The 13,689-nt window shown below is 36.3% G+C and overlaps 1 protein-coding gene across 1 annotated transcript in view; it reads right to left on the bottom strand.

Annotated features, from left to right (window-relative positions):
• Nucleotides 1-13,689, bottom strand: part of GRIN2B (glutamate ionotropic receptor NMDA type subunit 2B) — a gene marked incomplete at both ends in the record, with an annotated part of 295,037 nt that overhangs the window by 53,334 nt on the left and 228,014 nt on the right. The window contains 2 exons of the mRNA XM_081331987.1: nt 553-724; nt 3,513-3,721. Coding sequence (XP_081188113.1) covers nt 553-724; nt 3,513-3,721 — 381 coding nt within the window. The remainder of the gene's footprint in view (nt 1-552; nt 725-3,512; nt 3,722-13,689) is intronic.

Consider the following 13,689-nt stretch of genomic DNA (forward strand, 5'->3'; position numbering starts at 1 on the left):
TGGGAATGAAACACTGAAGGTATACGGTGACTAAAGATTACATTGTCTTCTCAAAGATGAGGCAATTGATAGTGCATCACATGTTCTGCTCTATGCCAGATGCCTATAGCTCTACACAGCTGATGGCAATATCTACTTTTGGATGGTACAATATGAAGAAAGACAGGTGACATTTCAATAGCTAAATATAGTTTTCATCTTCTTCTCTGATATGAAGATAAAAAGTAGTTTCATTACTGCAAACAAAATAAAGGGGACTTTACTTTTACTGCCCTTTTCCCCCTATCCTCTTCCAGGACAATACTTTTTTTTATTTGCCCTTTTTCTTTTTTAAATGTTTACAATTGTATAAAGCAGGGATGGAAATCTGGACTTCCAGTTTTTGTTGAATTGTCAGCAGCCCTAGCCAAGTATGGGAATGATGAAAAATGAATTACAATTCAGCGTTCTGTGTGTGTGTTCTATGTCTGTGTAGGCATGCAGGCACACTCATTCAGTTTTGTGAAAAGCCTACTTTGTGATGAGATAACACTTCAGTCTTTCTTGGCTTACCTCACCAATCATTCCATTCCATGTTCCATTGACCTTCTTTCCATGTTTACCATTGGTTACCAAATAAAGATCATAGGTGAACTTCACAAACTTGGAAATTTTTTTAAGAATATCAATACAAAACCCTTTGCAACATTTCTTGATATAGGCAGTCTCTTCATCTGTTTTGTTTCTAGAGAAAGACAACAACATATAATTTTACAGAATAAAAATATGCTAAATCTATAAACAAAAAGACATGGTCCATGGTTGGCATCATGTTGCATTTAAACTTTTTAAAAAACTTTATTTTGATAAAGGCCACATAATTTTTAAAAGAATTCCCAGTCTTGATTCTAAACTGAAATCTAAATCTAGCTTTCAAAGATAGCAGAAATTGAACCTCTTTAGCAGAAATATTAAAAAACAAATATGATTTTTCTTTAAGCAAAAGCACAAAATTCTTGCCAAAATGTGGTTGAGAATTGAATATTTAGCTTACCGGTAATTTTTTAAAGAATTATCTCGGAATTTACACATAAACATGCATAGTAAGCACCCAGAATTTTTTAAGAGATAAAGAGTTTGGATAGGATTCCCTTCTTTCCCTTATATGCTAGGTCTGGCTTCAACTTTCCCCTGATTTCCAAATACTAGCACATCAGCTTTGGAAGAGAAGAGATAAGGGGGGGAAAACTATGTAAGAGGAAAAAATCAAAGGGTTATATAATTCTAATGGAGTTTCTTTACTGGGAACAATAAAGAATGATCTCTTTCTTACTATATTGGTCAATAACCAGTTCTTCTTCTTCTCGGATCTGTATAAATTACAAATATGAGTAACAAGTTACCTGATGGTGGGAACTAATGATCAGAGAGCCAGTGAAGGTATTCATGCTCCTTTAAAAGCTGCATATTATTAGACTGAAAATCAAGCCTCTAATACTTAATAAAGGTGGCAGGGTGCACTAAAACAACTTGAAATGTATCACGAGGCCACAACAGTGGACAGTGCATATTGAGTGAAAGCTGATGCCTCTGGATACAGGATCCTGTATGCATAACACAACAGGATCAGAATCATAGCCTATTTGGAAAACTATTGCATCAATAGTGATAATTCCTGCCTTGAGCTTCACATATCATAGAAATAGCTGTGGATACTATATAAAACAAAAACATTTAAGATAAAATCCAATGGCTCACTATAAGCCCTTTGAGGTAGACCAGACTAGGAAATCAGTGCCTTGAAGGTCATTATTTTGTAATAAAATGTTAGTAAGCAAGTCTGAATGGCTTCCCCCTCCCTACATCTTTGAGTGAACTAAGGAGGGGGCTTATCTGAGATGAATGCTCACGTTACATTCTTGGCCCAGGGTTAGGCCTCTTTTATCTAACCATTGCCTTTTGTAGTGTTTCTTCCTCTGCCTTCAAAACCATTCCCTCTTTCCTCTGCATGTATCAACACTCGTATAGAGGAGGGTTCAAAGGGAGACAAAAATGAGAGGAAATCAGTTATCAAACCTGATAATTCCACCTGCATGGGACAGTGAGTGAAAAATGTGAAGGGGTTCTCCAGCTGAGGACAAGGTTTAAAGTTGTGAGCATTTACAGGCAAGTTTTCTAAGGATTATTTTAAGCCTCTGGGAGGAATAAAACAAGATGAAACTCTCCTGAGTCAGGAAAGAGAAATGGTACTTTCATCCCATAGAGATCTCCACATGGAACTGCATCATCTGAGTAAGTGGAGGAATTGAAGTATGAGTAACAACTGAAGATGCTGTTCTCATAGAGGGATCCTGAATTTAGAGAATAAGTTTTTAAATGGTTCAGTAAGGCCCTGTTAATGGGGATTAGATTTGAAAACATGGGTCCAAGAAAATGAAGCCCTCCCTAAACGATAAAGCACAAATATTGGGTGTTGAATGGCAGTAACTTGTTGATGCAGGTTTTGCAGTTGTGAAATTCACCTTAAGCACCATGCAGCTAACTTATCAATAAAAATAAAATAAATAAAATAAAACACTGCACAGCAGAATTGACTCAGCAAACGCTTTGGATATTTTGGAAATGTTATTACTATGATGACCAAAAGAGAACTGAGCAATAGGTGGAAGCCAAAAGCAGAGCTATACAAGGAAAAGGTTGGTTCCTTTCCAGGCTCTTGAAAAATAAGCAGCACACAACCAAATAAATTAATTAAAACATAGCCCTAGAAAATTTCACATAAAAATATTGTGCAAGGATATTGGTGTGATGAAATTAGATTTATTCTGACACTCGGAACTAAGTAAAACTTCACTTTTTAATTCCCAGTTTTTCCATAGCTGACTTTGCATTCCTTGATATAATACTGTACCAGTTGAGTTAAGGCGGGCTCTGACCCTGCTGGACTTTCAGAAAGCCCTTAAGACCTGGCTATTTTCCCAGGCAAGAGGTTCAGGAGAGCAGGAGAACCCATGAAATGTGATTTTTATTAATTTTCTTGGTTGCCATTTTATGCCCCATTGTGTTTGGTTCTAATTCTTTTTATGTTATTTTTGTTTGTACAGATTTTTTAAATGTTGTTAGCCACCCAGAATTATGTTTTCAAGATAAAGGGCCATAGAGGTCTAAAAATAAAATAAAATAAAATAATAAAATAAAATAAAATAATAAAATAAAATAAAATAAAATAAAATAAAATAAAATAAAATAAAATAAAATAAAATAAAATAAAATAAAATAAAATAAAATAAAATAAAATAAAATAAAATAAATAAAATAAAATAAAATAAAATAAAATAAAATAAAATAAAATAAAATAATAAAATAAAATAAAATAAAATACCCACTCCTGAAAAGCCCACTTGATGCAGGTAATGCTACAGAGTGGAGTGAGATAACATGAATTAAATATGAACAATATAGCTGTATTGTCACTGTTGCAGGAAGAAACATGCTGAAAAGAACTAGTTACAAAAGGTTTTGTTGCTACCTACTCTGATACAATTCGTTTTTGACATGGAACTGTGTTCCTCATACAGGTGCCACTTAGTGGGTCCACATTTTCCACAATAACAAAAGGTGCTTCTTCAAGGGTCACTATGCTAAGATGATCATCCTCACGTTCCTCACAGTTAGGATATAGCTCAGAACGTGGCCACACGTAATACTTCATTTTGAGGCGCTTGTCCTTCCACCATCCCACCTGAAATGATACACAAAGAAAGAAAGGTATAATTGCTAAAATCATGCTTCGAATTTTGGTTCACAAGAAACAGCTGCATACATCGCTACATAATGCAGAAAAATAATGTCTAAACCAAGAACTCATCAGGTCTATTTATAGATTTCATGTGCTTGTTAGTATCATTTATATTCTTGTTTTCTGTCATGCTCAAGACAACTAATTATAAACCAAATAATCAAAACCAATAATCTAATATATCTTTATTACTTTGAATCTATCCCACTTCCTGAACCAAGGAAAAAGAGTTAGAGTCACATCCTAACAAAAAGAAAAAATGCAACACTTTAAAATAAAAGTTCATCTGAAACAATTCTGGCTGTTTTTCAAAAGCAAGACTGGACAGCCACTTTATTATTATTATTATTATTATTATTATTATTATTATTATTATTATTATTATTATTATTATTATTATTATTATTATTATTATTATTATTATTTAGAACCTCTCTCAGAAAAGATCATTAACCATTGACAAAAAAATACCTTCTTTTACCCATCATGCATCTAATATCAAGAGGATTTAAAATAAGGCCTCAGAAGCAGATCTCAACAACAGGTTCAGGTATGAATGAATGATTTTTTTTTTTCAGAGGAGCTGTTAAATACCAGGGGAATTAGAAATCAGAAACAGCGCCAAGCCAATTGCACTGGAATACTATAAAAAATGTAAGCTCCCATTTGAGGGCTTGGCTTTGACAAATCATATTTAAAGTCTCTCCCTTACAGAGTACTTCATGTAATTAAGCATGGAAGTAAGTAGGGTGGATAGATAGATGAGGTCAACTTCAATTTTTTCAGGGAAGTATATAGTTAACAAGCCATCAGCTAAAATGCCTGTGGCCAACACTGTTTTTAACCTCTACCATTTCAAGTGAATGATAGCTGCAAAGTTGATTTTTAGGATAAATTTGAGCTTGTAAAAATCACCACGTGTGAGTTGGGTTGCCAAAGAAACAAATAAGAGGTTGTATACCTATTCTTATATGATATGTTAGAAAAACAAGAAATGTTAGTGGACAAAATTCATATTAAAAATGAAAGGTTTTTCCATATAAAATCTCTTTTCTAAACTGAATTTATTGAGTACTTGCATTTCTTAACCATTAATTTGATTTTTTTCCTCTCAAATGTAAAGCAAGTGGTTAGTTTTCTGAAGCATATACTAACATTTTAAAGGGTGCTCAAATGAGGTAGTTGTAAAGTATGAAATACTGTATAGTTACAATTCCTGAGTTACTACAACTACTAAAGATTTTTCATATCTATTGAGCAGGAGCTTTTTTAAAAGAAAATGATTTCTTTCTGTGTAATTGTATTAGGACTGATGATCCCCAACATGCAATATTCCTTTAAGAAATGCCCAAATATCATGTGTAGCATTTTCACACATAAAAACTATTGCACTTGTACCTGTATTCACTATCTTCTTTAACACTAGTTATAATCTTGGTTAGGAGATATCATCCAAGAAGCCATAGGCTCTATGAATCTAAAACAAACTCATTTGCTGTAGACGCAGTTCTCTACCTTCTCCCACAGGGCTTCAATTGAGGCAAACTGATAGCAAGGGTGGTGTGGGTGGAAGGTTGCCATCAACTCCAGTTGTCCACTCTGTATCTGCTCTATGAGTTTCAGTTCCCTGTGGCTGTCAATTCACTCTTTTCTGATACATCTGTTGTTTCAGAATCACTAAACAAAAACACCTTTTTTAGTTTCAAGAGATTACTTTTGTATAGTCAAGAATTTTCTGGTGTTTTAATAATAGCATCCAATGCCATCATTGAACATTTATTGCTTCTTTAAATCCATGATTTGATTTTTTTAAAACTATGTGAATGCCTTATTTCAAGAAACAAAGTCATTTATATGCATCAGTGACATTCTTACAAGGTCCCAAAGGATATTGATTGTGTGTCAATAGAAGATTTAAGCACTGAAAGGCATTAGGTCAACTCTTCAGTTATTTCAGGAAGTAGTATGAACAGTCTTTACTTTCTCTTAAGAAGCCACTACTACCATTTTCAGGAAAACTTTTTCTTAATGTTATTTCATCCCACTTAACATCTCATTTATTTACAGTGTTAAAACAGATATGTAATGCATACATTTGTGCATGCCAAAATCTGTACAAAAGAAGAGGAAATGGCAGTTATCACCATTATCCTTTGAAAATTTTGCCTTAAAGATGAAAGCAGCCACAACTATTTATCCAGGCAATTTCTGCAATGTAGCTCATACAGTTTAGGAACCAAAATATGAAAAAACCCTATGATTTAATATCAGTTGGGTCACTATTAAGATCATCTCCTAATTTCAGGGACTCAAACAGTATTCATCTCTCCACAGAGCTGGCTTTTGTGACTGTGTTCTGAGATAATTATAGAAGTACATAGTTCTATTTAACTGATTTTATTATAGGTTGATAAAGTTTTCTTTAAATAATTAATAAAGAGAGATGTCAAGGCCATCCAGATATCAGATTGTAAAGGATTTCTTTGGCTGTAGGCCAGCCAACTTAAAGTGATCAGGCAAGTGCTTTCTTTAGTTGGCTTTTTCTGCCATTACTTTCTTGTCCTTTCCTCAGAAGACTTCCCTGTCTGTCTTTCTGCTATTTTTTGCTATCCCATCACTGAAAAGATCAGCTAGCCATAGATGAAAGGTATGCTAGAAATCTGTTTCCAAACACTTAGACATTACATTGGTCAAAAGAGATTAATATTGGTTGTAGAATTAATTAGCATGAAAAATGTTTTATCATGAGCCTAGAGCTAACTTAAAGCAGGATGTGCTAAAGACCTTGCAATTATTAATGGGATTTCAATTTGACAAAATAGCATAGCTACATAGCCAAAGATCATTACTGCTTCCTCTTATTTATCAAAGTGGCTATACAAGAATTTAATGTTATAAACAGAAAATGATATTTTTACTGTGTATGGTCACTTATTTAAATACAAATAATCATTTCCCAGAAATGATTCTTCATTCTTCATATTATCTTAGATGGGCATCCATCCCAGATTATACAAATGTCATAATTTTGTTAAAAGGTTATTAATTACTGGTTTCATTATTGCTCAATTTCCATGCTTACTACGACTGCTAAAATCTTGCCCTCTGACTTAATCTGAAGAGGTTAAAAAGGTACATGATAAAAGCTTCTACACTTAGCACACTGGACTAAATATAATGGCACATTAGGAATAAGGGCTTTGGGAATTATGGATGGTACCCTCCTAAAACTATTTCCATTTTTTACTACTATGTATGCAGTGGTGGGATTCAGCCTGTTTGTACCACTTCAGCAGAACCGGTAGCTAATTTTTTGTTGCCCAGGCCCAAAACGGACTTCCAGGAGCAGCATCTACACAGAGAACAAGTTGTTCCCATATTTGAATCCCACCACTGTATGTATGGTTATACACATATTGCCACAAGATGTAATGGAACGGAATGACATGATGCTCTGGATTCAATACAATTTAAAAAGAATTAGACAAAGTAATAGTGGATCATTCTGTAATTGTTACTATTTATTCAGCTTTATTAAGCTTTTAGATGGAGATAATAATACTTGAGAGTTAAAATAAAAAATACAATTCCTCCAAGCTATACAGTACTTGCAGAATTTGCCAGATTGTGTAATAAATAGATATTTGATCTTGTTCTTCAGGGCAATAATTGCATCTCACAGCTTTCCCCACCCTGGCATCCCATTTAATAGATGCAATTATTTGGATTTCATATCCAGCTCATCTGCATGGTGCCAAACTGGGAAAGGCTAACCTGTAATATTTATAACAAAAGTCACAATAAAGCAAAATTAACAAACGCTTCTTCATCTACTTATATATATTCATATAATATGTTTAATAACAACTACAGTATTTTCCAAGCACAATAATAACTTTATAAAAATAAAAGCATAATAGTCAATGAATATAATATTAAACAATACAGGAGAAAATACTATATAAGATGCATAACTTATTGCAGCATGTTACAGAAATGTTTATATTCTCAGGACTAATATATGGAATCTAATAATTATCATATTTGGCAGAAGAGAAATATATTTATTGGATGCAAACCAATAGCACAAGCTTCCTTGAAAATTCTAATAAACAGAATGCCACAACTGAAGAATTTTCCTTCTGTGTATTCTGCTACCTGAAACTGCTCAACTTCAGCAACTGAACATTACCTCAGGGTTATGCAAAAAGCATATGGAATGAGATTGTCATTTGAATATTCTGGGCCTAAGCCATTTAGAATTTTATCAGTCAAAAGCAAAACATTGTATGATAATGACCTGCCATATTATCTTACCATATTGTTATGAACCCCTTCATGGATTACTGCCTTGTTGCTTGCATAATTCAATGAAGCTATGTGCTATACCATGCAGGGCCACCCAAGTTGGACAGGTCATAGCAGAGAGTTCTGACAAAATATGATCCACTGGAGAAGGAAATGGCAACCCACTCCAGTATCTTTGCCATGAAAACACCATGGACAGTACCAAAAGGAAAAAAAATATGATACTGGAAGATGAGCCCCTCAGGTCGGAAGGCATCCAATATACTACTGGGGAAGAGCAGAGGGCTAGTACTAGTAGCGCCAGAAAGAATGAAGCAACTGGGCCAAAGCCGAAAGGACGCTCAGCTGTGGATGTGTCTGGTGGTGAAAGGAAAGTCCAATGCTGTAAAGATTTTTTCTCCATAGGAAACTGGAATGTAAGATCCATGAATCAAGGCAAGCTGGATGTGGTCATACAAGAGATGACAAGACTAAACATTGACATCTTAGGAATCAGCGAACTAAAATGGACAGGAATGGGTGAATTTAATTCAGATGACCATCAGGTATACTACTGCGGGCAAGAATCCCTCAGAAGAAATGGAGTAGCCTTCATAGTCAATAAAAGAGTAGGAAAAGCAATACAGGAATACAATCCCCAAAATGACAGAATGATAACTGGAATAACAGGCAAGTTTGGCCTTGGAGTACAAAATGAAGCAGGGCACAGGCTGATAGAATTTTGTCAAGAGAATACGATGGTCATAGCAAACACTCTTTTCCAACAACCCAAGAGACGGCTCTGTACATGGACATCACCAGACAGACAACACAGAAATCAGATTGACTATGTGCGCTGCAGCCAAAGATGGAGAAGCTCTATACAGTCAGTAAAAACAAGACCAGGAGCTGACTGTGGCTCAGACCATGAGCTTCTCATTGGAAAATTTAGGCTTAAACTGAAGAAAGTAGAGAAAAGCACTAGGCCACTCAGGTATGAACTAAATCATATCCCTGATGAATATACAGTAGAGGTGACAAATAGGTTTAAGGAATTAGATCTGAAAGACAGAGTGCCTGAAGAACTATGGATGGAGGTTCGCAACATTGTACAAGAGGTAGCAACCAAAACCATTCCAAAGAAAAAGAAATGCAAGAAAGCAAAATGGCTGTCTGAGGAAGCTTTGCAAATAGCTGAGGAAAGGAGGGAAGCAAAAGGCAAGGGAGAAAAAGAAAGATACGCCCAATTGAAAGCAGAATTCCAGAGAATAGCTAGAAGAGATAAGAATGCCTTCTTAAATGAACAGTGCAAAGAAATAGAAGAAAACAATAGAATAGGGAGGACTAGAGATCTCTTCAAGAAAATTGGAGAGATGAATGTTTCATGCAAAAATGGGCATGATAAAGGACCAAACTGGCAGGGACCTAACAGAGGCAGAAGAGATTAAGAAGAGGTGGCAAAATTGCACAGAAAAATTATACAAGAACCAGCTTAATGTCTCTGATAACCACAATGAGGTGGTCACTGACATCAAGCCAGACATCCTAGAATGTGAAGTGAAGTGAGCAACAACAAAGCTAGTGGAGGTGACAGTATTCCAGCTGAGCTATTCAAAATCTTAAAAGACAATGCAGTAAAAGTGCTACACTCAATCTGCCAGCAAATTTGGAAAACTCAACAGTGGCTACAGGATTGGAAAAGATCAGTTTACATTCCAATTCCAAAGAAAGGCAGTGCCAAAGAATGTTCAAACTATTGCATCATTACACTCATTTCACATGCTAGTAAAGTTAGGCTTAAAATCCTACAAGCTAGACTCCAGCAGTATGTGGATCAAGAACTACCAGAAGTACAGGCAGGATTTCGAAGAGGCAGAGGAACTAGAGATCAAATTGCCAACATAAGCTGGATCATGGAGAAAGCTAGGGAGTTTCAGAAAAACACCTACTTCTGCTTCATTGACTATGCTAAAGCATTTGATTGTGTGGATCACAACAAACTGTGGCAAGTTCTTAAAGAGACGGGAGTAGATTAAATGTTGGAATTAAGATTGCTGGGAGAAATATCAATAACCTAAGATATGCAGATGATACCACTCTAATGGCAGAAAGTGAAAAGGAACTAAAGAGCCTCTTGTTGCGAGTGAAGAAGGAGAGTGCAAAAGTTGGGTTGAAACTAAACATTAAGAAACCAAGATCATGGCATCCGGCCCTCTCAATTCCTGGCAAATAGATGGGGAAGAAATGGAGGTAGTGACAGATTTTATTTTCCTGGGCTCCAAGATCACCGCACACGGGGACTGCAGCCAAGAAATTAAAAGACGCTTGCTCCTGGGGAAAAAAGCCATGGCAAATCTAGACAGCACACTAAAAAGCAGAGACATCACCCTGCCAAAAAAAGTGCGTATAGTCAAGGCTATGGTCTTCCCAGTTGCAATGTATGGCTGTGAAAGTTGGACCATAATAAAGGCTGTGCGCCAAAGAATTGAAGCTTTTGAACTCTGGTGCTGGAGAAGACTCCTGCGAGTCCCTTGGACCCTCAAGGTGATCAAACCAGTCAGTCCTAGAGGAGATCAATCCTGACTGCTCTTTAGAAGGCCAGATCCTGAAGTTGAAACTCAAATACTTTGGCCACCTAATGAGAAGGAAGGACTCACTGGAGAAGAGCCTAATGCTGGGAAAGGTTGAGGGCAAGAGAAGAAGGGGACGACAGAGAATGAGGTGGCTGGATGGAGTCACTGAAGCAGTAGGCGTGAGCTTAAATGGACTCCAGAAGATGGTAGAGGACAGGAAGGCCTGGAGGAATGTTGTCCATGGTGTTGCAATGGGTCGGACATGACTTCGCAACTAACAACAACAACAACAATTGTTATGAAATCAAGGTAATCCAATAAGTAAGCTAATTTTAGGCTAACAGTTACAAATTACTTTACTCCTTTTTGTTTTTATCTATTTAATGTTTTATTCAATTGTATGCTTCCCAGAGTCACACTGTGTGAGATGGGTGTCCTTGTAACTGTAATTAATAAATAAATGAGTTTCACTAATGACAATAAATAATATAGTTCTGAAGGCCCTTAAAAAGATTTTCATGGGTTAAAAAGTCATCTTATACACTGGAAAATACGGTAGTGGTTAAGGCACCAGACCAGAAATCAGGAGATTGTGAGCTTTAGTCCTGCTTTAACACAAAGATGGCTAGCTGACTTTGGGCCAGTTATTCTCTCTCAGTCCAAGGAAGAAGGCAATGGTAAACAACTTCTAAAACTCTTGCCAAAAAACCTTTTAGCTGTCTTTTAGAACAAATTTTTATTAAGTAAAATATTTAATTACAGAGAAGGAACAGGAAACTATACTAGAAATGTTATAAACATCGTATTCCTCATTATTTGGCATATACAGGTAATCCTCAACTTACAACCATTCATTTAGTGACTGTTCAAAGTTATAATAGCACTGAAAAAAGTGACATATGACTGTTTTTCACACTTGCAGCATTCCCATAGTCATGTGATCAAAATTTGGACACTTGGCAACTGGCTTAAAATTATGATGGTGGAGTATCCTGTGGTCATGCAATCACCTTTTGCAATCTTCTGATAAACAAAGTTAATGGGGAAACCAGATTTTCTTTAAAACTATAGTGATTCAGTTAACAGCTGTGACAAGAAAGATCATAAAAAGGGGCAAAACTCAATAACTATCTCACTTTGCAATAGAAATTTTGGGCTCAATTATGGTTGTACATTCAGAACTACCTGACTGAATTTAAAAGAATACAATTTCTAAAATCATTTGTTCAAAGCAAAGATCCCACCTAGTATGGATCATATGATTAAATTATATGGAGGTTCTAGCCAGCCAATAAACCCTTATCCCAATATCAAGCTAAATGCAGAAGTGGGAAGGGAAAATAAAGATTGTATAACACAACATTATATATATATATATATATATATATATATATATATATATATATATATATATATATATATATATATATATATATATATATATATATATATATATATATATATATATATATATATATATATATATATATATATATATATATATATGTGTGTGTGTGTTTTCTGAGGTTTTCGTGGGTGTTCATATGTGGATCTTTGGTTATTCGGGTTTTTCCCCGCGTAGAACTAAAGGTGTAGGGGCGACGTTTCGACGGAATCCCATCCGTCATCATCAGGCTGGTGGCTTCAGCTTCCTTCTTCTGGGAGAAGCATGTGGCTGTTTGTTCCTCTTTTTTAAACTGCCAGAGGGGGTGTGTTCTGTGGGTGGAGGTGTGCTCTGATTGGGTGGGGGAGTAAGTGTGTTCTGATTGGGTGGGAGTGTGTTTTGAATGGTGGGTGTGTTCTGATTGGGTGGGGGTGACCTCACATTCCTACGCAACTGCCGAGATCAAAATTTAATCCCCACATCCTTCCAATTGAAATTCCACTCCAACTCTGCAGCCATCAAACGCATCCTGATAAGAACTGAACTGGCCCTAATCAGAAATGAACTCCACACAAAAAGATTCCTCCTGGACCGAATCAACAGAGACCTCCTCACACTTCACCTCAAACTCAGCAACAAGATCCACCCCACACTTTGGGACAAATTCAAACAAATCGCTGTCTGGAGAGCTGAAACAGAGACTGCCTACAAAACAGACACACACACCAATAAACTCCGAAGACTAAAGGAACGCCAGAAACAAACCCCTCCTCTCTCACAGCAACACATGAAACAAACTGTGCACAACATCTCAGATAGGATTCTCACCAAAGCCGAAACCAACGTCCTGTCTAAAGGATTTAATTTTGCAGTCGCTCCCAAACACATTCCCACGGAAACCATTATATGCGGAGTCGAATCCAGCCTGACCAAAATTAACCCTGATGACGCCAACAAAATCAGACTCAAAGTGACCAACATCCTCTGCACCAGCAAACCACCCAAAAGCAACTTACCCAAAGAGGAACAGACAGCACTACTTAACCTAAAAAATGACACCAGCATAATCATTCTGCCAGCAGACAAAGGCAACGCCACGGTGGTAATGAACTCATCTGACTACCATACCAAATTATCCAACCTACTCCGAGACTCCACATACAAACTCCTCAAGACAGATCCCACCACCTACCTGGAAAAAACCACAAAATCCAAAATAAAAGCCACCCCCATCAGTGAAGAGATCCAGAAAACAATCATTCCCAGAGAAAAATCATCCAGATGTCCTAAGCTCTATGGTCTGCCCAAGATACACAAAGAAGGAACCCCACTCAGACCCATAGTCAGCTCCATAGGCTCACCTCTACAAAATCTAGCCAAATTTCTTGCCAAACAACTACAGCCTTACGCAAATTCCATCACCTCACACGTACAAGATTCATTCCAATTCATAGAGGTCATAAGTAAACTAAACTTACAGCCCTGTGACCTACTTGTGAGCTTCGATGTCGTATCCCTCTTCACCCAAGTGCCAATCAAAGAAGCCTTGACAGCTATCCTAAATAAATACAACCCCCCAAAACACATCCTAGATCTGACCAACCACTGCCTATCTAACACATACTTCATCTACAATGGACAAAGATACAAACAAATGGAAGGAGCAC

This window comes from Vipera berus (genome assembly GCF_964194415.1).
Source record: "Vipera berus genome assembly, chromosome: 6".
Lineage (NCBI taxonomy): Eukaryota > Metazoa > Chordata > Lepidosauria > Squamata > Viperidae > Vipera > Vipera berus.